Source organism: Rhincodon typus, chromosome 13 (genome assembly GCF_021869965.1).
Source record: "Rhincodon typus isolate 14 chromosome 13, sRhiTyp1.1, whole genome shotgun sequence".
Lineage (NCBI taxonomy): Eukaryota > Metazoa > Chordata > Chondrichthyes > Orectolobiformes > Rhincodontidae > Rhincodon > Rhincodon typus.
Genome location: NC_063344.1, coordinates 64,138,976 through 64,164,281, shown reverse-complemented (window position 1 = coordinate 64,164,281; position 25,306 = coordinate 64,138,976). Strand labels below are relative to the sequence as shown.

Sequence of the window (25,306 nt, the reverse complement as noted above, 5' to 3'; positions counted from 1 at the left end):
CAGGTCAGGACCCTTCTTCAGAAATTTCTGAAGAAGGGTCCTGACCCGAAGTGTCATCTTTCCTGCTCCTCTGATGCTGCTTGTCCTGCTGTGTTCCTCCAGCTCCACACTCTGTTATTTCTGACTCCAGCATCGGCAGTTTTTACTATTTCTGAGGAAGTTAGCAAAACTGTTTTACTTAGACAGTGGTTAGCATGTAAAATTCTCCTCCAGAAACTGTCACTGAGGTAGAATGTACAAATTATCTGAAGGGAATAATATAGCTCTATGTAAAAGAAATCCATGGACAATGCATGGCTCAGCAATATTCAAATATTATTCAAAGCCTTTTCATCTTTCACTCAGCGGGACAATACACGAGACATGCCTTCTTTAAAGTTTAAACTAGGCAAATTGATTCTGGTTGGTCAAGGAAATGCCCTGAGAAATTAACCAGTGAATAACAGTCATCTATTTCAGTTGCATTGAAATCTGGCTCTGTGTGTGTGTGTACATGTTTTTCATGTCTGTAATGAACAGGGCTCCTATACTCAAATATGTAGTTTCTATGACAATAAATCCCCAATAAAAACAACAATTTATATTCATAGCCCTACTTCGTTGACTATATAAGCACTTGGACCTGTCAATCTAAGTGAACTGAGAGGTACCCCGCTGTGATATCTTGTTGTGTAATCAGTCTTGCAGCACATACCCTATAATGACAGCTCTGAGGCTTGTGTCAACAGACAAAATGAAATCGTAAGCATTGATTTTTGTTTTGAAAATTGCATTTTTTTTTAAAAAGGCCAACTGATTTAACTGCCTTTACAGCTTAACAGCTCCAATGAATTTATCCAAATTTAATACAATTTCATGTGACTTTTAACAAACTCTCAAAATGCTTTGGACCCATCCCAGGTAGCTTACCTGTTCAAACAGGTAGTCATAGTCTACCATTCCAAAGAACTTTGTTAAATTTAGATATTAGAAGTGTGAAGCTCACAGTTCATTCTTAGAACATCCCACCAGTGCATGTTGGATATGACTGAAGGCTACTTTGAATTGGGCAAATGGCCTAATTCTGCTCCTATATCTTACAGTCTTAAAGGCTACAGGGAGAAGGCAGAAAGATATCAACCAAAATTTTATGATGGAGCACACTCGATGGTCCGAATGGACTAATTCTGCTCTTTAAGGTCTTATGCTCTATTGCACTTTTTCCTGTGCAGTTGAATCCGTGAACCATGAATGTACAGAGCACCCAGTTCCATCCTGGTGAAAATAGTGGGTGCTGATTCAGGTCTCCTGTGCCATTTTGGATAAGCTGGAGATCCTCTCCACTATTACAAAAATTGGGGCTAGAATTTCAGTCTGTGTCTCGCTACAGGGGCAAAAGGAAATCACCAGTTCATAGACGTAAACATACGTGCTCTACAATGAATACAGAGGAACTCTGGTGGCACAGTGTTAGTGTCCCTGCCTCTCAGCCAGGAGACCTGGACTCATGTCCCACCTGCTCCAGAGCTCTGTGATAATACCTCTAAACAGGTTGATTTGAGAATGTTTAGAATGAATACTGGTGATTAACAGTGTAGAATACATTGAAGTAGAAGGTCATAGATACAAAATAAACTCACAAAGAGGTGGGAAATACAAATTTGGCAAGTAAGAATGTTAAGGAACAGAGGACTTGCCAAACAATTGGGCTTACGTGTCATAACACTATCTGTGACCCACTCGCTTTTTGACTGAGAATGTGAGATTAAAGGAATTACAACCTTAAAGATGAGAAATCAGGATTAAAATGACGTAGTGCTGACAAGATGGTGTGGTAAACTCAATAGGCTGAGTGGTTCTCCTATTCTTTGTGCGCCTTCTACAAATAAATGGTGCCAATTTAGTACCAAATATTGGAGGTAGCGGCACTGGCTGAAGTGCTGAGGCTACCTTGAAGGGCAGCACTATCCAATCAAAAGCAATTTTCAATGAAGGTATGTACTTTGGGTGTCAAGAGAAAGAATTTGTGTATTAGCCTATGATACAGTTGAAATATGACCATAGTACATTTTAAATATTGCATGGGAGTTATACAGGAAGCAATATTCTCTAATACTATTCACTAATCTTGTTTGCTGATAAATTCAAATAAGATTAACTGGCTGTTACAGTGGCATCCAATCTGGGTAGAAAATAGGAAAAAATCCAAATATCAAAACATAATACGTTCTTTCAACAGTAGATGCAGACAGTTAGCTAGCACATTAACCTCAAAAGGAAATATCAAATTTGGTCTTTCCCCAAAATCATTGCCAGCCAAGCATGATGTTCAGTGACCCTGGGTGCTGTGTTAAGAACATACTGAGTGATGTTCTTAATGTAGAATATTTAGGGTCACAATAACCTACATACCTGTAGCGATATGATAGATATTTCTTCAGCGCAAGATTAACACTGCCTGTAAGGAGCCATTGAGTAGGTCTTTAGTCTCTAGAATTTAGAAGTCATCTCTTTTAAACATAAGATTCTGGAACAGCTTAACAAGGTGTATGCTGGGATAATGTTTCTCCGGGTCAGGGAGATAAGAACAAGGGTGCGCAGTCTCAGATTAAAAGATGACCATCTAGAATTGAATGGAGGAGAACCTCTTGATACTGCTCTGAATCTTTGGAATCCCTTCCATAGAGAGCTGTGAATGTTCAGCTGGTAAGTCTATTCAATACAGAGTATGATAAATGATACTATGTTAAGGAAGTCAAGTACTATAGGGATAATGCTGGAAGGTGAAGTTCAGACTTATACCGGCTAGGAATTTATTGAATGGTGGAGCAGGCACCAGGGAACTAAGAGACCTAATCCTACAGCTACCAATTAAAGGACTGATAATAATATAACACCTCACTGGGATAGTGTGCTGGAAAGTCAAGGCCCACTATTCCCAGAATCATCACAAATGTTAAAGAATTCATAAAAGTACACAGAATTCTCCCATTTTCCTGTACTTTAGGCCCAGATTATCAGAAAGCACAGACCAAGTTTCTTGACAATGATTATTAATTATTACAAATATATAGATTCTAGCAACAGGTAAACAATTGTGAACCATTGACATAACGACAAGCTAAAGCTCTAATTTTCCCATAAAATTCACTCTCCACACACATACAGATAGACACCAAAAAAAAGAAGGTGCTATGGGCAGAGGAAAATACTCACAAGGCTGTTCAATAGTCCCTGACTCTGGACACAGGAATATCCAGTCCTTTCAAAACTAAAACAGCCGGTCGTGATGGGGAAACCAAAGGGCCATCGCAACTAGATTTGAAATATTTTCGGACCTGGAGAGATCAGCTCACAGTAGAGGACGGCATATTGTTATGGGGAGTGAGAGCGATTGTCCCGAGCAACGTTTGCTATCAAATACAGTCTGAACTCCACCAGGGCCATCCATGGTCTCCAAAATGAAGATGCTGGCAGGAAATTACGCCTGGTGGCCAGACTCGGATACAGCCAGAGCCGTGTTGGTGCGGCAGTGCCCCGGAGTGACAACAAGGAGAAAAGTTACCACCTGCAGCTCCCCCACATCCGTGGGAATGGCCAGGTAAACCTTGGATTCGGTTGCGTGTCAGTTATGCAGGTCCCTTCATGGGTTCAACATTCTTAGTCACTGTGGACATCCACTCAAAGTGGCTGGACGTGCATAAAGTTCATTCGTGACACACGGGAACGACGAGAGAAAAACTGCGAGCATCTTTCTCAACACACGGACTCCCGGAAGTTCTGGTCACAGACAATGGGCCATTGTTTACCCAGAGAGAATTTGGTTATTTCTTAAAGTTGAGTTGGATTCGATATACAAGGACAGCGCCATACCATCCCTCATCCAATGGTCTTGCAGGACGAGCAGTCCAAATATTGGAGGCTGGCTTGAAGAAACAGCCTACAGCCTTCCTGGATACCAAGCTGTCATGGTTCTTATTTAATTACAGGACCACCCGACATGCAACTACAGAGTTAGCACCACCAAAGTTGCCAATGGGAAGAATAGTCCACACCAGGTTAAGTCTGATCTTCCGGGATCTTGGGGGTGGGGTGGAGGACGATATCAGGAATGCAAAACGCCAGGCACAAGACTCCGCCAAGTAAGAGAGACGATTTGAAAGATGGGACAAAGTTTGGTATACGAATCACAGAAATAGCCCCGCATGGGTAAGAGGCATGGTTGACGCAAGGTCAGGACCAGTGAAATATGAAATTTGGGTTGGTGTGACTGTTCTGAATAAGCATGTGGACCATATGAAAGCTGCAAATTCACAAAAAGGTACAGTAACAAAACTTGCCCTACCCCTTGGAGCAGCCGGAAATCTCGCCAGAACCTGTGGACTCATTCTCTCCATTAAGCATTGCCGAGTCCTCTGAATCTGAGATGGAAGTAGCTGCCTCGAAGGCTTTGCCACAAGGAAAAGAGATTGAAATTCTACCAAGACCCTCCTAGCGTCAGTGGCCAACTCCCATGTGTTACACACCACCCGCATCGTGCGGAGTCAGAGGAACTTGATCCGGTGCCAAAATGCCGAGGAAGCTCTTCAAGAAAAAGCACCTGGTTACATCCATGGACTCAGACGGTGAGGGATGTAATGATTGTAATGAAGTCAGCCAGGTGGACCTCAGAGAATGTGAGTTCCCTGTTTGAGGATGTTAATTTGATCTAATCAGAGTGCCCTGGGTGATGTAGAGATGCTGACACTCTGGTCCCTAACTCTGAATGAGGCAGTACTAAAGTCATGGACTGTTCATGAGTAAATAGAGGGAGATTTGGTGATGGGATACCGGCCTCTGTAGAGTTATTTCAATTGTGATACCAAGGCTCCGTGTCTCATAATAAAGAAGATACTGATATCATCTCCTCAGGCACACCAACCAAGATTAGAAATCAAACCCAGTGCATTTCTGGCCTTCATTTTGTGATCTGTATGCTACAATTTGCTGTTTGCATCATGTAATGTATAACCCTCATCAGCCTCATGTACAGCCAGAAAGAGTGAGTATAAAAAACTGACCCCGTTCTGTGAAGATCCTACAAGATTGTCTCAGTTAACTCACCTGCAGGAGGATACGATTCAATTGAACTTTATCCTGAGCTAATCCTTCATTTAACGCGCTCATCTTCGCAAGAGTGTCTCGCAGAGCATCTTCTTCGGTCTTCAGCTTGCTTAAGGACAACTCCAAGTCTGCATTAGTCAGCTCAGCCTAAAGGATGAAAGAAAAGGTGCATCAATCAGAAAAACAGTATTAATGGGGGGAAAAAATTGCACAAAAAGCTCTGGAGATTAAATAAAACCATCTACGGCCACAAGAGACAGAAAGAGAATTCAATGTCTTTAAGAAACCCATTGCATGCATTCAAAGAAAAACAATCTTTAGAAAGAATTTTTCTTAAAGATACAGCTGTTACTAGAAAGAATGCATCTGGGTTCTATTAATCGAATGATCCAACATTAGACTGCATCAACAAACGAGTACAAGCACATATAAACTTGCCTTAATACCAGTGGGCCAATACCAAGTAAAACAAACACAATGTCTTGCTAAATTGAAAAATAATTTTAAACAGGAGTTAATCCAATGAATTTAATGGTTTAGAACCCAAATCAATAATACAAATGTCCTGAAGTAAAAATAAATCTTAATGCAGCACTCATAACTCATGCAGACCAGAGACAGCAAGCATTAAGTTAATAATAAAAAAGTAGTGTATAGTCAGCATAGACTTTCAAAGTCTCAGATGCCAGGACTTATAATTAGTTGCTGTTGCCATTGTTTTCCTTGGCTCCCAGAGGTCATTCTTACTTTCTATCAAGGTGATATAAATCCAGATGATTGCAATACTGTGTCATAGCGGTCTTGCATTTGTGCAAGTGTTCGATTTGAGTCTCTGAAAAGTGCTCCCTGTAACTTTACACCCCTCAAAATGTTGGGTCCTCACACTTTATACTGCATGAACATCCCTTTGAAACCCATGATCAGCATTGGGCTAAATAAAAATCAAAAGAACTGCTCTAAATCAAGGACAAAAACAGAAGTTTCTGGAAAAGCTCAGCAGGTCTGGCAGTATCTGTGAAGAAAGAATCAGAGTTAACGTTTCGGGCCTTCTGAGGAAGGGTCACCGTACCCGAAATGTTAACTCTAATTTTTTTCTTCACAGGTGCTGCCAGAATTGCTGAGATTTTCCAGCAACTTCTGTTTTTGTCCCATCAGCATTGGGCTTCTTGCAATCTGTGCAACATACCTTGCTGAGAGCCTCAGCCAAGTCAGCCTTCTCATTCTGTAACACTTCCTTCTCCAATGTAGTTTTGTTCAAGGCTTCTTTAACAATGACCAACTCTTTTCTCAAAGTTGAGTTCTTGCTTTCCATCAGCTCCAATGCCTTCTGCCTGCAATAAGAGAAGCACCTTAATATTCCATAAAATGACTGCTGTTAAGTCATCTTGGTTGTATTTGAAATAATTAACAAATTCACTGAATCATGGAACATGCACCAAGACCCAAATGACCTAACCTTACTGCTATTTCTTAAAGGACAGATAAAATCACAGCTCACTGGGATAGTATGCCCATTGTCTTTCCTCATTCTTCCTGCCATTATATATCACTCTCTTGATTACATTTCATCTGTCATGTCTCTGTTCATCAATCAACCACTCTGGAGATGATCTCCTGAAATCTGTTGCAATCCTCCTCATCGTTTACTACTTTGTAAAGTTTCCTATCATTGGAAAACTTTGAAATCACACTCTGACCTAGCCAGCCCAGGTTATTCACAATACGTCAGAAAGAGTGGCGATTCTAATTTCAACCCCCATGGTCACTTGGAAACACCAATGAAAGTGCCTGTCCAATCTAAAAAAAAATAACCATTGGATCATCTGCCACAGTTCTTTTAATCAATGATGTAGTACTTCATCGTAGTATTTTCAATAGTCCATATGTATAACAGTAAATGCAATGCACTAATCAACTGTTTCCGCTGCTTTAAAGAACTAGGTCACAAATCTCTGCTTACTTTTATGAACTCATACTCTTCAAAAGGGCGATTCATTTAATTCTCAATTATTGTCTATAAAAAATTGCCTGCCACAATTGTTAGATGGAGTAGACTGTAATTGCCTGATTTCTCTCTCTCTCCTCACTTTTTCCATGGGGATGTAACTATTCCAATCCTGCACATCCTGAAACCATCCCCATTTTCTGAAAGATTGGAAAATTGCAGCCAGAACCCACATGATTTTTTGCTTTCTTGTTGCCATATTGCAGGATGTATGTGTCCAAAATGAGTGACATTTCTACTTTGAGGATTATCGACATAATGTACCATCTCTTGATCTATTTTTACCCTATTCAATATCTCTATTGCCTCTTCCTTTATTAATACATTCACAGCATCCTGTTCTCTGGATGCAAAGTCTTCATTTATTATCTACATCATGCCAACTGTCTCCACAAGATGATCTTTCTGGTCCATAATTCTTTCTTTTTTTCTTGGGCTACTACTTAATTATTCAACTATTTGTAAATTACTTTTGGCCCCTCTTATGTTTATTACTAATCTATTCCCAAACTCTGACATGTAGTCCCTCTCATTTCCTGTTTCACATACCTTCTGTACTTTTTCAATTCTGCTTGATTCTCTCTAATGAATCTTACAATTGTTATAAACTTGCTTTGTGTACCCATTTTAATCTTTAAATCTTTAGGTATGATTTCTTTCCCTCTCTGCACAAAAACAATTTGCTTTTTTGAAGTTTTCATAACAAACTGTAATATTATTTTCTGTGTCTACTGGGTGCTGTATTCAGTGCGACATTGCTGGTCACAGAAGGCCCTCAATATAGAGATGGATCCTGCAGACTCCCATTCCAGAGCGGTGAGGCACAGACAAGACTGCAGAAGAGAGAGAGGCATCCAAAACAGATCTCCCCATGGACTGCAATGATCCTGGACTTCTGAATAACCATATATCAGCCACAGGGGCAAAGTCAAAAGGACATCTTCCCATTCCCTAAATCCCAGCTTTGCTTGTTCGCAGAAGGAAAAACCAACAAAATTGGCAACTAGGACATACCAGTTTTTACACTGTAAACAGAGGCTCCGTACATGACTTGGTGGGTAGCACTGCTGCCTCACAGTGCCAGAGACCTGTAGTCGATTCCAACTTTGGGTGATTGTCTGTGTGGAGTTTGCACATTCTCCCCGTGTCTGCATGGGTTTCTTCCGAGTGCTCTGGTTTCTTCCCAAAATCCAAAGATGTGCAGGTAAGTTGGTTTGGCTATGGTAAGTTGCTCTGTACAGTGCAAGCTAAGCAGATCAGTCATGACAAATGTGGGGATAGGGTGGAGAGGTGGGTTTGGGTGGGATACTCTGAGGGTCAGTGCAGACTTGATGAGCCAAATGGCCTCTTTCCAAACTGCAGGGATTCTGTGATTCTACATTCATTTCCAAGTATTAATTTTTCTTATAACATATTTTTCCCTCTGGGGTTAAAGTTAAAGGAGCAGAATGGTTAACATTGCCATCGATATTAATTTGCTAACGTGATTGCTTACCCTCTCTCAACTTCTTTCTTGGCTTGCTCTTTGTCTTTGTGTAACTCCTCTTTCTCATCTTCCAGGTGAGCTCGCTGGCGTTGCAAGTCACCATTCATTGTTTTTATTTGCTCCACATCCATCTGCAAGTTATCGATTTGTTGGTTCAGAGAATGTACCAACTTCTCCAAGTTACCTTTCTCACTAGAGGGAGTGGAGTCAGGAATAGGGTGGAGGGAGATGGGGGAGGGATGCAGGATGGAAAAGAACCTTTTGAATGTATCTCATCAACAGCTTGGTTGCACGTGATTCATAATTATAAACAGCAAATAACTGTCACAGCAATAGCACCTACAAGCAACTACAATGGTACAGATTTCAAATCAATGCAGATATCTGGTACTTGAAATGATTGAGTACTATCAACAAGCTAAGCAAGGAAGACTCAAGAAATATTGATTTCTTAAGAGCTAATGACTGACTTAACTTCAACTTTACAGCTAGAAATTAACAGGATGGAATTACTCAATTTACTGACCTATAATCTATGTGAACACTTAGATTGTTAATTATATTTTTCTACAGTGTTCTAAAATTTTAAAACAGAAGATTATAGGTTCAAATCTTATTCTGAGAACTAAGCACATAATCTAGGCTGATATTTCAGTGTGAAGATTTTTAAAGGTATAATGAGCAGTCACATTTAACGTGGTGGAGATGTGAATATTAGGTATTGTAATTCTTCCTTTTCTGTCAGTATTATGTGTCAATGTTTCCATTGAAAATTATGCAAAGACGACCAAAGAAAGTCTAGTGATGGTTTTATGAATTTAAATCCTTTATAAACAAGTTCAAGAGCTTTGCTGCTGGATAAAGTTCTAGATGTCGATAAACTTATTTGGCAAAGGTGTAGCACAGCTGAAATGAATCCTCTTTTTATGTGGTCTTCGACCTAAAACATTAACTCTCTTCCTCTCTACAAACACCACCTGAGATTGCTGAGCATTTCCAACATTTCCTGTTGACATCTTCTGTAGTGATATAGGCATGTATCAGAACTCCCAGGTTCCATTCAGAAGCAATTAATAGGCCTGCTGGTCCAGGGCATGCAGTTCTGAGCATAACATTCTTTTTTACTTCATAACAAGTGCAGGTTTACCAGTGAGAGATTGTACCTACGATTTCTTAAGGAAACCTGCTTTAAAGTGAGAAATAAGATGCATGGTAAGGACCTGTAAACCCTGGGCTGTTTTGTTGCAGTTACTAATCAATGGGAGTAGTCTATAAGAAAAATTGGATCTTTAAAGAATTGCTTTAAAAATAAAAAAAAAATTGGATCGAATGTGAGCCAAAACACAACAGTCTTACTAGGTGTTCTTCCACCCACTTCCATCTCTACAAAGAGGCTTTGAGTTTCCAACTGGCAGAAATCCACACAGCAACATTTTTTTTCCTGACCAACACACGTGCACTCACATGAATAAACTCTACAGTCTCAAAGCTATTGGGAAATGTGTTTCTTAATTTTATTTGGATGTACAGAATGGCATTCTCTGTTCAAACACATTTCCAATTAACTCGCAGGGCAGCTGCGAGAAAATTGACTCAAATTCAGAGATCATCTTTGGCTGGCAGCCGTGGCTTAGTGGGTAGCACTGAGTCAGAAGGTAGTGTGTCCAAGTTCCACTTCAGACACTCGAGTGCAAAAAATCTAGGCAGACACAGCCCTGCCATACCGAGGGACTTCGAGATTGGTATGGGGAGGGAGTGGGGATGGGGGGGGGGGAACTCCATATTTTTTGAAGCGATTTTAAAACAAGGCCACATCTACTTTCTCAGATGGACATAAAATATTCCGCACCACTTTAAGAAGAGAGGTGAAGCTATTCTCCACCTCCCACCATCATATTTGTCCCTCAATTCAACATGACCCAAACAAATGTGTGACCTTACTGTGTGCAAATGGGCACCATGTCACTCACATTACCACTGCGACTACACTTCAAAAAAAAGTACTTCATTGGCCCTACAGTGCTTGGGATGTTTTGAAGTACTGAAGTCCATTGTATTTACCCCATCAGAACCGGAGGTAGGATTGTTTGGGATTGACTGTTCTGTGGCATCCTGCAACTTCTCTGTGGGTTAGCTTAGGCATCAGGCGGTCGCCTGGAAAACTGCGAAAATGTCGCTGGCTCTCTTGAAGTGGAGATGAGGAAATTAATCAGGAAGATTGTGAACTTTGAGAGCAGCCTGTGTGAGAAGGATGGAATGGGTTAACGGCAAATCAGTATCATCTCACTGAAGTTGTGGGGAACAAGAAACCCCTGCACTCTGCTTATAGAATTGTGGTTTATCACTGAGTCATTTCTGCCAAAGGTAAGACTCAGATTCAGTCTGTTATACTTGTCCCATGATTTGCATTTGATAAAAGCTCTGTAGCTCTGACATATCGTCTGACAAAAGGCACCAAGTGGCCAGGATTCCACAAGCCCCTTGTGGAAAAATTCCACGAGGCTGTCAATGTGATCCAACTGCTGGGAGTCCATTTTCCCAGCGTGTGAAATGGAGAGGCTGTTTGCTCCAAGATGGGGGGGCAGCTAATTTGCACAGAGAAGGGCCCCAATTAGAGACCATTTTATATCACTGCTGTTGGCAAATCTTATTACATTGGTGGGTGGGTGAGAGAATACCAGCTGAATGGAGGTGGCCATCCAGGAGCAGGTTGGGATTGCCAGATCCAAAAAGGGTCTGCATGCAGGGACAGTGGGCTTCTGGATCGCCAACCACCTTGCCAGTGGGTTTTCCAAATGACACTTGACCTAAGGTTTTTTTTTGTTCGTTTGTTTTACTGGCCTGGCCCAGATCCTGAGACCTCCTGCTCATCTTAACAGGGGAGGACCTCTCCCGGCAAGAAGAAGGCTAAGACTTGAATGAGCAAACAACAAGGAAAGACAACGCCACCAGGCCGAGATTAGAGAGAGTGTCGACCACATTGTTGCCCACTGCCTGCTCTATTTAGCAGGAGGTCTGTCCACGTAACATGGTTGACCCACATTATTGGCAAAATTTCGACGGTGTCACCTAATTAGGCCTCTTTATTTGGAAATTAGCCTCCCAACTCCTTGAGGCAAGCAGCTTCTCCATTTCTGGATCCACAGCAAGAAAAGTGTCCCCCGATCCCAGCAGCAGAATCATGCTGCCAGCCAACTGGCACAGCATCTCGTGGTTTTATCTGTACTGAGCCTACCCACTGCCACCTGCCATCGACTGGTAAAATCCTGGCCAATCTGTGTGCTTGTAAGATAATGTTTCCCACCAAGTGCAAATCCCACCAAGTGCAAATTCTAGGACAATAATAACTGAATCTAAAATGTGCATCAGTAAATAAAAGACAATTTTGCAAGTAAACAGATTCCAGCGACTTGGCGTTAGCATGATGTTTTGCACATTTCAGTGAGATGTTATCTGTTCTACCATAAATTCATTCTCTCTCTCTCTCTCTCAGGTTGCTTTCAGTCTTAAGATTTTGTGATTAACAAGTACAGACTCAGCAGCCACTGAATTCAGGGTACACGGACCCTCAAAATTCAGACCAGTAAGTACACTGCTTGCATATATATATAGTGACGCCAGGGAAAGGATGAAACCCAGATTCAGTCAGCTCACTTTAATTATATCTTGAAACTAGAGAAACATCTTTAACACACGGTGGCACAACCTCAGAACATCCTGCCTTCTCCAGAGGTATGCCAAGTCCCACCTTCCAATGATTTCCAGGGAGGATCGATAGCGCGCTGAATCCCTCTTGGCATCATCCCTGGCTCGGCCTAAAGACTCCGATTCATCTTTCAGCTTCATCATCTTCTGCTCGAGTTGCCTCCGCTCACTCTCACTCTCCCCCAGCTGCTTCTTCAAAGAACTGACTGCATCCTGAACGGTGTCCAATTTTCCACAAAACTCCTGAAAAAGAAATGGCTGCACTTTACTCATGACAAACTGACTCAATGCACTAACTTTCCTCTGGCACAACCAGTTGTACCACATTAAACACCCAGGGCTAAGCTAGAATTCCTCACCATCTGGAAATCCTTTTTAAAAGCCATGCACGTGCAAGAAAGAATGACCAACATTCACAAATTTCTACCTTGATTAATTCTATTCACTATTGCTTTTGAGGGAGTAATTGAGTTTAAAAACAAAAATGAATTGACTTGACGGAACTGCAAGTCCTGTTTGTTGGAAAAGGCACGGTGGACTGTGATTGACCATTTCCCACACTACGATGGGACAGTGTATAGGAAACATTAGTTTGCATCCAACTTATATTGTGTATCACAACCCAATAACACTCAAGAGGCTCAATACCATGTAGGACAAAGGAGCCCACCGGATCAGCACCCCACCCACTGTCTTAATAACTCTCTTCCTCCACTTCACATAATGGCATCACTGTCTACCATCAAATCAGATACACTGCAAGAACTCACCATGAATCCTCCACCAGCACCATCCAAACCCATGACCTAACGTGCAGAAGGATAAGAGCAGCAGACGGGTGGGTGAATCTCCGAACGATGTGCGATTTGGAGCTGAAACTTTATAGGTCATTCGCAGACTGTTGCTGGGTCAAAATCCTGGTCCTCTTGTCCTAACAGCACTGTGGGTGGCCCTCCATAATACAGACTAAAACAGTTGCAGGCAGCAACTCCCCATCACCTTCTCAAGAACAGTTAGGGATCAACAATAAATTCCCAGTCAAAACATCCACATTCCATGAATAAATCATTTTAAAAAGTAGCGAATCTATGAGTCTCTGATCAGGCAATGCAAAGGGACCTTTATTCTTTATTGGTTTTAATCTTATCCACCTGGTGGAAACTGCGATGTTGGGCAGTGAAAACCGAAACGCTTGCTTATCTGCTGAGACCTTAGCCATTCTCCATAGCAACTGGTTGTGTTTGCAGGTGAGGCAGTTGCTTAAATTTATGAAAATTAGACTCTGATTATGTGATTGGGGCCACAACGCATTGAGAGTCTGAGTGGAGAAGTTGCATGGTTTTCCTTTCAGGAGCAGGTAGTCTGTGGACAACATGGACTTCCAGCTAAGTCTAGAACGTTACTGATTTGACTTGATTAGCTGCTCACCATCACCTTCAGGAGAAGTTAAGGATGAGCAGTAGATGCTGGCTGGCCAGTGATGCCCATATCCCATGAATGATGAAAGAAATGACAACCCGTACACTTTACACACTCTGGAGTCCGGAGAGCGACGGTAGAGGTGCCATCTTTCCTGCATCCCGTGGCTGACCAGGAATCTCTCCCGCTCTTGCTGCTCTCCACTGGGAATGATTGGCTGGTTGACACTGCTGGGTTGCATTATGAACACACCTCCCTTGGCCCAGCAACTCCTCGGCTGGAACTCAAATACCCAACTTAAGGCTCAGAGTTGGCGGCGCTGATCACTTCAAAGCGAAACCCTTAATAATTGTGAGGGGGACCCTTCAAAATTTTTGATTTTGTTTTGCTCCAAGAAATGCAGCACACAGTCCCCGTGGGGCTGTTGTTTATTAAATGTATAAAGAGTGCAGCCATGATCAAAGCAACCAGTCCAATAACTCATTCCCCTGTGTGACACGGGCTGACAAGTAAAGGCTAATTGCAATGGCCCGAGACTTATTATACTGCCGGGCTAGATTTCAAGGCAATTGAGGAAATCATTCAACTTTTGGTTTAACCCTTCCCCTACTCCAGCCCAAAGATCGATGCCAGACAGCTTTTTTTTTTAAAATTTGCTGTTTTAGTTTGTGATGTGAAGCTGTTGTACCATTAATGCCTGAATTGCGCATTAGTGCATGGGTTCAGAATGAGCTACAGCTTCAGGACACCCCCACAAAACATTTCTGCGAATTTTGACATCATGAAGGCATTCACTTTGTATGAAGCAGCTTCCCATGAGTACAGTCAATAGCAGCATGAATCTGAGAAGCCTGCAATTTGTATAGCTCTCTTTGTGCAACTCCAGATAATTGCTTCCAAATACCAGAGGAATTGTGAAAGCATTTTATTTAACTCATCACTAATCTAGTGCTGTAGCATCATCGACCTAGCTCTGACCAAAATTGATGTCATATCTCTGGAGATTGATATATTTCTATCTTCCACCAATTTCTAAAGTTCTATTTCTGACTCTGTTTTAAAATCAGGCCATGTTTTCTTGATTGTTTTGCCTGACTAAATTTTCCCAGGAATGTTACAAAAGGTATTTTCCATGGAGGGCAGTGTCATGGAGCTCAATGCTGCCTTTTTACAATCACCACAAACAGACTAGCATATAAACGGAACCCCAGTTGATTGCTTTCTCTCTCTACGTCAGCAACGCAGTGGTTAAAACCAGAACCTGTGATTCTGACTAAATCTTTACTACCTCAGCTAAATTGTAAAGAGTAAGCAGGGCCATGCCATCTTATCACTTGGTCACTCTTTTGCAAGCCTGTCTGATTTCTTATGATTTGAATTTGCTTCCCTTTGGCTGCAAAAAGGGGGAAAACCCAAGGAGAAATCTGCTGTGCGACCTTTGCCAATGATTCTCCAGTTGTGCATCCATGATGACAACTCGGGGTAGCTCTCTCAACAGTACGCTGTCAGTGACCTCTGCTCTACATCTTACATAGGTGCAAAACTCCTTGTGTCCTGTTTGATGCTGAAGTAAATTCTTACTCAACAATGGCAGTTAAAGGGTAACATGGGATCGTGCGGATATTGGACTGAATATGTGTCACACTGAATTCATGCATGATCTACCACTAAATGCCAGCAAAATACTTTTCCAGCTCTATAATCCTGCTTAGCTATTTCTAAATTCAAACCACTCTGCAGAATGAACCATCCAATCAGTTAAGCCATTTTCATCTCATTAAATGCAATGGAGCGGACAACCGAAAACACTTGCCCCCGCCACCCCTCTTAGACTGAAGTTCACAGAATTATTGTGTAATATATGTTTTTATTCTCTCTTCTTATTTCAAAAAAAATGATAAACAAGATTGTTGCACCAGTTAAAAGGTTTCAATGTCTTCCTGGCCTTCACATCTTTGCAACCACAGGTATGTATGTTTGCCTTTGAACTTGTGTGAACAAAATAACAGGTGGGAAGCTGGGAGCGAACTGGAATCTGAACAGTTTATGGATGACAAAACCCACTGCAAAGCTACAATTCTTCTTCCAGCATTATGAACGCCGTTGGAGATAAACTATATTAACTATTTAAATCTGTTCCTGTCCCAACGTATTGCAGAAAGAACTACATTGTTCCAACAGTTACTGGTAAAATACAGGTCTCCTCTCAAATGTCACATCATATTTTTCTTTTGGTGTCAAGTTGAGGTGAGAAATGTAAGGACAAATTGAATATTTTCTGATTTCAGACCTTCAGCACTGGCATCAAGTGCTCTCAGGCGAGGTCCGGCATGTTTCAGATACAAAAGGATACAATTGCAACACTGCTGAATTGAGCCTCTGGACAATCAACTGAGTGAAAGGGCACAATGCAGTCAACTACAGCTTGGAACATGTTAGGACCTAGGGGGAGAGCTGCAACGTTTAAAAATGTTATTGATTGAAAAAAATTATACCTCAAGACTTTGCGTTTAAAACAAAAACCTAGACAAGAGTTAAACAAAGCAAGTACTCCTAATTTAACACTACAGGTTGTAAATACTTATTCTTTAAAGCTGGACATCTCAATAGGATATAGTGTACTTATATTTCCTCAAAGAAATCCCATGTGCTGTGCATGAACTTCATTCACTTCTCCTGGGATTAGCCTTTAGAAATTCACTCTTATCCTCCTCAGTGTTCTTGCTTTTTTCTGAGGCATGAGCATTCTTGGAGTCCTTCCACTAACATCCAATCAGGCTTCCCACTCTCGTTCCTTAAGCACTTCACGATTGTGGACTCCCCAGCTCAGCATGGGCCTCGCTCATGATTGCTGCCTTCTGAAGGCTATGTAACTCTACGTGGCCTTCCTTTCTGCTTACCTGCACCTGGACCTGCCGCCTCTGCAGGGCTGATTGGACTGCAGACAATGTGGAATCACCAAATGACGGCGACATGCTGCGCAGCGGTGACTGGGAACGAGTTGGTGACCTGTGCCTGCGAGGGGAAGGTGTGCTAAGCGCCGGAGACCGTGAAAGGAGAGGTGAGCCAAGCCTTCCAGTAGCCATCTCAGCTCCCTTAGCAGCCCCTCCCAGAGACAGCAAACTCGTCGACTCTGCGTCAGCAACAGCAACCTGGGATGAAAAGGCAGAATAATCAGTGCAAATGCTTACCCATGTTTCAGCGTCTAGACTTTTTGACAATGCTAGGCTGGACTTACTGTTCACCAGGGGAGTGTTGGGACGGGATTGTCAGTCTAATGTCTTGTCTCCTCCCCCCGCTCCACAGTGACACAGCCCAGTCTCACTGGGTCAGGGGTCAATACAGTGGAGGAAGGCTTCCAACATGGTTTTCCACCACAATCAGGAAGCTGGAGGGGCTCGGTCCAGCACTAGGATAAGTGGGAAACCCCTTTTAGGGCTGGTTGGGGTGGGTGAAAGCAAAACATGGAAGCCTCTGCAAACTTCGATTGAAGTTTGTCTAAACGCCTTTCATTCTTCACACACAGCCTACAACCTTCCCCCACCCAATGAATCCCCTTCCAGGAGCCCATTCGCAATCTGTCTTAAACATGGACTTTACGCTGTACCGTGTTGGGTGGGGATAGGGGTGAGTACTTTATAAGTACTGCCAGTTTCACAAGGACCTCGTGTCTCCAATTGTCAACTCTGATATGATTCGATTGATAAGCAAACTTGTTCTCCCAACCCCCTCTTCAGTTCTCACACTGTTGGTCGTTAGCTTGATTCCAACCACCCATTTCTGCAGCACACCTTTCAAATACTGATGAACAGATCCCCTTCAATCATTGACCCTTGCGTTTTTTTGTACCTGAGCAATGTTGTGCAAGGTTTGCTGCAAGGATTCTATCTCAGTTCTTAGAGCTTCATTTGCCAAGGTTTCACTTGTAATTTCAGTTTTGCTCGATTCCTGTGATCAGCAGAATTTGGCAGAATTAGCAACTCACAGGCAAAACAGAAAACCTCTGAAATATTGGAATAGTGACAAACACAACCTCTCCCAAATGTTAATTAAAAATTCCTTGACTAAGACTGACAAGCAACCACATCAGATTATAAAAACTGTGGTGAATTTTAACAACACGCATACCATAGTGAGAACATAGAGAAGCCACCTGTGTTACAGTAATTCAAGGTTCCAAGGCCAGAGGCTTTGCTAGATTCATGAAAGGAAACTTAAAAATATCTGGGAAATATTTGGAAGAGTAGGGTTAACTTCAAAGTGAGAACACAAAAAGGAAAAGCCAACGAGCAGGCCTCATAATTTCCAGTCCCTTCCTCCTCCACTGCCAAGACATGCCACCTTTGGCTGGGATGGCACTTTTAAGGGTACCAGTACCTTTCACTGCTCAAATGGTTTAGTTCAGGCAATTTGTGCCTGCAAGATATTCCATCAAGAAGAGCTTCAATACCAAGCTCAATCCAGTACCCAACACTCAATCACCTCACATACAACTTTCCAGCACAGTCATTAAATGGTATGTCAGGAATAAAAGAATGACTAGAGTAAGATTGGGGCCGGTCAAGGACAGTAGTGGGAAGTTGTGCGTGGAGTCTGAAGAGATAGGAGAGGTGCTAAATGAATATTTTTCGTCAGTATTCACACAGGAAAAAGACAATGTAGTCAAGGAGAATACTGAGATACAGTCTATTAGACTAGACGGGATTGAGGTTCATAAGGAGGAGGTGTTAGCAATTCTGGAAGATGTGAAAATAGATAAGTCCCCTGGGCCGGATGGGATTTATCCTAGGATTCTCTGGGAAGCTAGAGAGGAGATTGCAGAGCCTTTGGCTTTGATCTTTATGTCGTCATTGTCTTCAGGAATAGTGCCAGAAGACTGGAGACTAGCAAATGTTGTCCCCTTGTTCAAGAAGGGGAGTAGAGACAACCCTGGTAATTATAGACCAGTGAGCCTTACTTCGGTTGTGGGTAAAGTGTTGGAAAGGATTATAAGAGATAGGATTTATAATCATCTAGAAAGGAATAATTTGATTAGGGATAGTCAACACGGTTTTGTGAAGGGTAGGTCGTGCCTCACAAACCTTATTGAGTTCTTCAAGAAGGTGACCAAACAGGTGGATGAGGGTAAAGCGGTTGATGTGGTGTATTTGGATTTCAGTAAAGCTTTTGATAAGGTTCCCCATGGTAGGCTATTGCAGAAAATACGGAGGCATGGGATTGAGGGTGATTTAGCGGTTTGGATCAGAAATTGGCTAGCTGTAAGAAGACAGAGGGTGGTGGTTGATGGGAAATGTTCATCCTGGAGTTCAGTTACTAGTGGTGTACCTCAAGGATCTGTTTTGGGGCCACTGCTGTTTGTCATTTTTATAAATGACCTGGATGAGGGCGTAGAAGGATGGGTTAGTAAATTTGCGGATGACACCAAAGTCGGTGGAGTTGTGGATAGTGCGGAAGGATGTTGCAGGTTACAGAGGGACATAGATAAGCTGCAGAGCTGGGCTGAGAGGTGGCAAATGGAGTTTAATGCGGAAAAGTGTGAGGTGATTCACTTTGGAAGGAGTAACAGGAATACAGAGTACTGGGCTAATGGTAAGATTCTTGGTAGTGTGGATGAGCAGAAAGATCTCGGTGTCCATGCGCATAGATCACTGAAAGTTGCCACCCAGGTTGATAGCGTTGTTAAGAAGGCTTACAGTATGTTAGGTTTTATTGGTAGAGGGATTGAGTTTCGGAGCCATGAGGTCATGTTGCAGCTGTACAAACCTCTGGTGCGGCCGCACTTGGAGTATTGCGTACAGTTCTGGTCACTGCATTATAGGAAGGATGTGGAAGCATTGGAAAGGGTGCAGAGGAGATTTACCAGGATGTCGCCTGGTATGGAGGGAAGGTCTTATGAGGAAAGGCTGAGGGTTTTGAGGCTGTTTTCGTTAGAGAGAAGAAGGTTAAGAGGTGACTTGATACAGACATACAAGATGATCAGAGGATTAGATAGGGTGGACAGTGGGAGCCTTTTTCCTCGGATGGTGATGGCTAGCACGAGGGGACATAGCTTTAAACTGAGGGGTGATAGATATAGGACAGATGTCAGAGGTAGGTTCTTTACTCAGAGAGTAGTAAGGGCGTGGAATGCCCTGCCTGCAAAAGTAGTAGACTCGCCCACTTTAAGGGCATTTAAATGGTCATTGGATAAACATATGGATGATAATGGAATAGTTTAGGTTAGATGGGCTTCAGATTGGTTTCACAGGTCGGCGCAACATCGAGGGCCGAAGGGCCTGTACTGCGCTGTAATGTTCTATGTTCTATGTTCTATGTTCTATGGTCAGAAGTAGGAACCATATCTGATTTATTTTTCCTCTTGTCATCCCAATGGACTGGCCTGGATTTTCCTCTTTTGGGTGGGTCACAGAAGTCAGGCAAACTCTCAGATTCATGCGCTACCTTAGGAGAAAGTTCTCCCAAAGACGGGGTCCAAGCCATCAGGTGCAAGTTCCAGCTCGGCCAGTCAATCTGGGAGAGGTTGTGCTACTTCATTCCTCATGCCCCAGATGCCAGCCTTTGTCCCTTACTCACCCACCCACCATAGTTCTTCATTAAGGGGAGTTGATGGCCTAGCGCTATATTGCTGGACTGTTAATCTAGAGTTCTTAATATTCTGGAGACCTGGGATCAAATCCCGCTATGGTTGATGATGGATGATGGAATTTGAATTCAATTTTAAAAATCTGGAATTAAGAGTTTAATGATAACCATGAATTCATTGTGATTGTTTGAAAAAAACCTATCTGGTTCACTAATGTCCTCTAGACAAGGAAACTGCCATCCTTGCTTGGTTTGGCCTATATGTGACTCCAGATTCACAGCAATGTGGTTGACTCATAACTGCCTTCTGGGCAATTAGGGATGGGCACTAAATGCTGGCTAGACAGCAACACCTCATTCCATGAATTAATGAAAAAAAAAGCCCGTATGTCAAGCCACACTCCTCTATCCACTGTCTATGGCCTCTCATTGTCTCTACAGCAGGTCATGACTCTCCACCAAACCCATGATCAGACAAGCCCTACAGGTTATGCAACTAAACCACCTCCACCGCCACCCCCCATGTGCCTATACTAAGTATGACACAACTATGTCCATGAATTTACTATACACCGAACCCATAGAGATCCTAGTAAGTGTAAAAATTGCTTCTAAAAATAAGCATTTATTAATTAATTCATAATTTTCCACTATGTTAAAATAATTCTTTTACTACAGCACATTAAATTTGTCAATCTTTATGATCATTTAAAGCATCAACAGTAGAAACTGAAAGTACTTGAAACTTATTAAACATGTGTAAATAAATATTGTTGGGAGGAGCTCTTGTGGCACAGCGATGTTGTCCCTACCTCCAAGCTACGAGTCACAGGTTCAACTTCCATCTGCTCCGGAGGTGTGTAATTACACCACCGAACAATTGGTTAGAAAATATCTAAACATTGAGAGCAGGGATCCATTGGTGTCAGTCAACCAATGCCTTTCCTGGTGCTCTGATGTTTCAACCAACTAATTCATCCCTGAACCAGATGAGCCCAATTATCTCTGCTAACAAGACTTTAAAAAGGTCTGGATGATTGAAATTTTTCTTTCTCTGCAATATAATAAACGTTTCTCTAATATAGTGGAGAATTATGGAAAGAGGACATTTTTGTTAAAACCTCTTAATACAAATCATATTGTCACTATGGGATTTATTTGCTCTAACCACTGTACACTGGGTCAGTGAATTGTCCTAGTTCGGCATGGACAAATGAGGAGCCACAGGGATCAAAGACACGCATGAACGAATGAGGGGCCATAGTGGTCAAAGACAGGCATAGCCTGGCATTCAGGAATAAGGGAAGGAGATAACCTGGTATGAGAGAATTATGAATACTGGGGTGGGCAGGTAGTCATAGCCTAGCATAGATGCAATGAGAAGAACCTTTTAACCCCTTTCAAAGGTTCCCTCATACAGCTCATGGTTCACGATACTTTGAAGATTCTGTATTCCATGACTCTTTAAAAGGTTGACTAACTCCATGCAAATTGTGGAGGATAATTGAACACATTCTACTTCCGCAATGGATCTGGCCAGGTCAGGACTGTAGGGTGCAGGCTTGCAACCAGCCCTCACCCTTTAAAGAACCTGATGAAAACTGGAAAACCCAGGAATGAGATCAGGATTCCCAGAACTGGAACCCACTCACCACTTTTAAAGATACTCCAGGTCAACCCATCTGAGCAGAAATGCAGGCCTCTAAGACCAATTATGGTGACTGGTTTCCACTGCTGCGTGACACCAATCAGCTAACTACTAATTATGTTCAAGACCAGAATCTTTCAATTTTCATGGCCTATACCCATCAAACACTTCCTGCAGAAGAAATGGGAAAGGAAGGAATCTTGGAAACACTGTTTGAAGGAATGGATCAAGAAACATCCAACATCACAACAGATGAGATGATAATGGAACCACCTGGATTTTACAGAGGAACATTTCATGAGCCTTCGAGGCACCAGGAGCCTTCTTATTCATAGATTCGTACAGCACTGAGAAAGCCCTACAGGCCATCGAGTCTGCACTAGCATAATTACTGCTAAAAGTGCGTAAATCCCAATTTTGTGCATTTGTCCCATACCCTTGAATGTTATGATATTTGAAGTACTCATCCAAATATTTTAAAAAGTTGTAAGTTTTCCAACCTTTTCTGAGGAAGGGTCCCGAACTGAAACGACAACTTTCCTGCTCCTCTGATGCTGCCTGGCCAGCTCCATACTGTGTTATCTCTGACTCCAGCATCTGCAGTTCTTGCTATCTCTGAGGTTTCCAGTCTTTACTACCTTCCCAGGCACTGCATTCCAGATTCCCATCACACGCCGAGTGAAAACATTTCGTCCCAATTCCCCTCTGAATCTTCTGCCCCTTACCCTAAAACTATGCACCCTCATGATTGACCCCTCAACCAGGGGAACAGCTGTTCTCTATTCACCACATCCATACCCCTCATAATCTTTTACACCTCAATCATGACCCCTCTCAGTCTTCTCTGCTCGAAGGAGAACAATCCAAACCTATCTAGTCTCTCCTTCTGTTGGCAGTGTTCCATGTGGACTAATTATCCATTTGAATTAGCATTTAAAAACATTGTCAATGCTGCTTATATAATTAAACACATCTTTGCCCAAACTGATGTAGGTGAGCAAATTATGTTACATGAAACATAGAAATACAGAAAATAGGAACAGGAGCAGGCCATTAAACCTTTCAAGGTCTACTCGTCATTCAATATCAGCATGCCTGATCATCCAACTCAGTACTCTATTCCTGCTTTCCCCCCATTACCTTTGACCCTTTTAGCCCTCAGAACTATAGCTAACTCCATCTTGAAAACATTCAATGTTTTGGACTTAACTACTTCCTGTAGCAGAGAATTCCACAGGTTTACCACTCTCTGGGTGAAGAAACTCATCCTCATCTCAGTAATAAATGACCTACCCCACATCCTTAAACTGTTCTGGACTCCTGGTCATTGGGAACATCCTTCCTGTGTTTACCCTGTTTAATCCTGTTAGAATAAAATAAGGTCCTATGAAATTCACCACCCCCCTGCCCCCAGTTCATCCATCAATCCTGCCATCCTGGGAATCAGTCTGGTAAACCTTTGTTACACTCCCTCCATTGCCTTCCTCAGAAGTCACAGGACACCGGGTTATAGTCCAACAGGGTTATTTGAAATCATACCTTGTGGAGCACTGCTCCTTCGTCAGATGAAGTGAAGGAGCACAGCTCCGAAAGCTTGTGATTTCAAATAAACCTGTTGGACTATAACCTGGTGTCACGTGACTTGTGACTTTGTCCACCCTAGTCCAACACCGGCACCTCCACATCATATCCTTCCTCAAGTGAGGAGACCAAAACTGCATACAATACTCCAAGTGCAGTCTTACCAAGGCCCTGCACAACTGCAGCAAGACATCCCTGCTCCTGTACTGGAATTCTCTCTCTATGAAGGCCAATTATATCATCTGTCTTCTTAAATGCCTGTTGCACTTGCAAGCTTACTTTTAGCGACTGGTGTACAATGATACCCAGGTCTTGTTGCAGCTCCCCCTTTCACAATCTATTGCTATTCAGATAGTAATCTGCCTTTCTGTTTTTGCTGCCAAAGTGGATAACCTCACATTTATCCACATTATATTTCATCTGCTGCATATTTTCCCACTCAGTCAACTTGACTAAATCATACTGAAGCATCTCTAAGTCCTCCTCACAGTTCACCCTGCCATACAGTTTTGTGTCATCTGCAAACTTGGAGAAATTACATTTAGCTCCCTGATCTAAATTATATATTTTGAATAGCAGATATTCCAATACAACTATAAAATTCTTGCGAGTTTTCTAGAAAAGAGATATGCTGCTGAAGCTTTTCATCTTGCATTAGCCGGCATAGAACTGCAGGAATACTAAATCCCAAATATCAAATCATGTTCACTTTGAGATTTGGCATTCTTGTAATGTTGTTCTAAAAAGTACAAAATTAAAAGTATTGACAGTGTGTATCATTTTTTCAGCAAGATATTAGTTTTTTTTTCGATGTCTTACCCAACTAATGGATTCAGTTATACTTTAATAGGTTCCGAATGTTATGCATTTTCCTAAATGTAAGATTCTTTTGAAAGCCATGTGGCAGTAGCACTTGTTACAGAATATTTTTTCTTCATGCCAGGAATATTATTGTGCTTTCCATATTAATCTACAAGGAATCATTAGTGATTTAATCAGGGCAGTGGTGGCTGAAAGGACAGACATCAGGATAGACATCTCTGAGAAATGGCAAGCTCTCTGCTTAGTGACTAGGAAACAGACCAGCTTCTTACATATCATCTATAGTCCCAAAACTGGGTGAGAATAAGTTCTTAATCATTTCTGGACCTACACTGTGGCCTCGTTTGCCTGAATAACTATGGGGATAAAATTGAAGCACTGGGGACTAATGCAAAATGGCGAGTACTGAATTCATTGACTATTGCTTTCTTCTCCTGACTTTAAATGGGTATGAAATTAAAAATGGTGTTTAAAAGGAGGATAACTCAATAGTGTCCATTTGACACTGTCATCCAAGGCTAATGTTGAAACAGGTAATTAAGAAAGACACGGTAACTAGTTGAAATGTTATATTGTTCATTCCTCCTGTCTCCATGGTTTCTCCTGATTCTCCATTGGACCATCTATTTGACCAGAAGTGGTTGACTAACCTGTCAGGCATGTAGTCACCATTTCAGAGTGCCAGCGGTGTGAGCCATTACAGTAAACAGGCTCCCAGAAAAAGACTGAAGGATATCATTTTTCTACAAACTGTGTTCTGCAACAAATGCATCTTGGATTTGGAGTGAATTTCAATCTCCTCTGTAGGTAGCAATACCTTACATTGGTTTGCACATTACCTTTTATGGTGGATATTTCAATATTAATATCAATGCCCTATCCTTTCTTGGAAAGGTGCGGTGCAAAAGCATTTGGGCATCATGTTCAAGAGCTGATTGACCTATTGTTGTTCCAGTCTTGTGCTCCTTTGTTTCGT

The 25,306-nt window shown here is 42.1% G+C and overlaps 1 protein-coding gene across 1 annotated transcript in view; it reads right to left on the bottom strand.

The window, feature by feature from the left end:
* crocc2 (ciliary rootlet coiled-coil, rootletin family member 2) overlaps positions 1 to 25,306 on the bottom strand; it is a 267,028-nt gene that overhangs the window by 141,913 nt on the left and 99,809 nt on the right. The window contains exons 11-16 of the mRNA XM_048604136.1: positions 17,547 to 17,645; positions 16,598 to 16,849; positions 12,322 to 12,521; positions 8,583 to 8,765; positions 6,269 to 6,413; positions 5,083 to 5,229 (exon numbers count right to left, since the gene is read on the bottom strand). Coding sequence (XP_048460093.1) covers positions 5,083 to 5,229; positions 6,269 to 6,413; positions 8,583 to 8,765; positions 12,322 to 12,521; positions 16,598 to 16,849; positions 17,547 to 17,645 — 1,026 coding nt within the window. The remainder of the gene's footprint in view (positions 1 to 5,082; positions 5,230 to 6,268; positions 6,414 to 8,582; positions 8,766 to 12,321; positions 12,522 to 16,597; positions 16,850 to 17,546; positions 17,646 to 25,306) is intronic.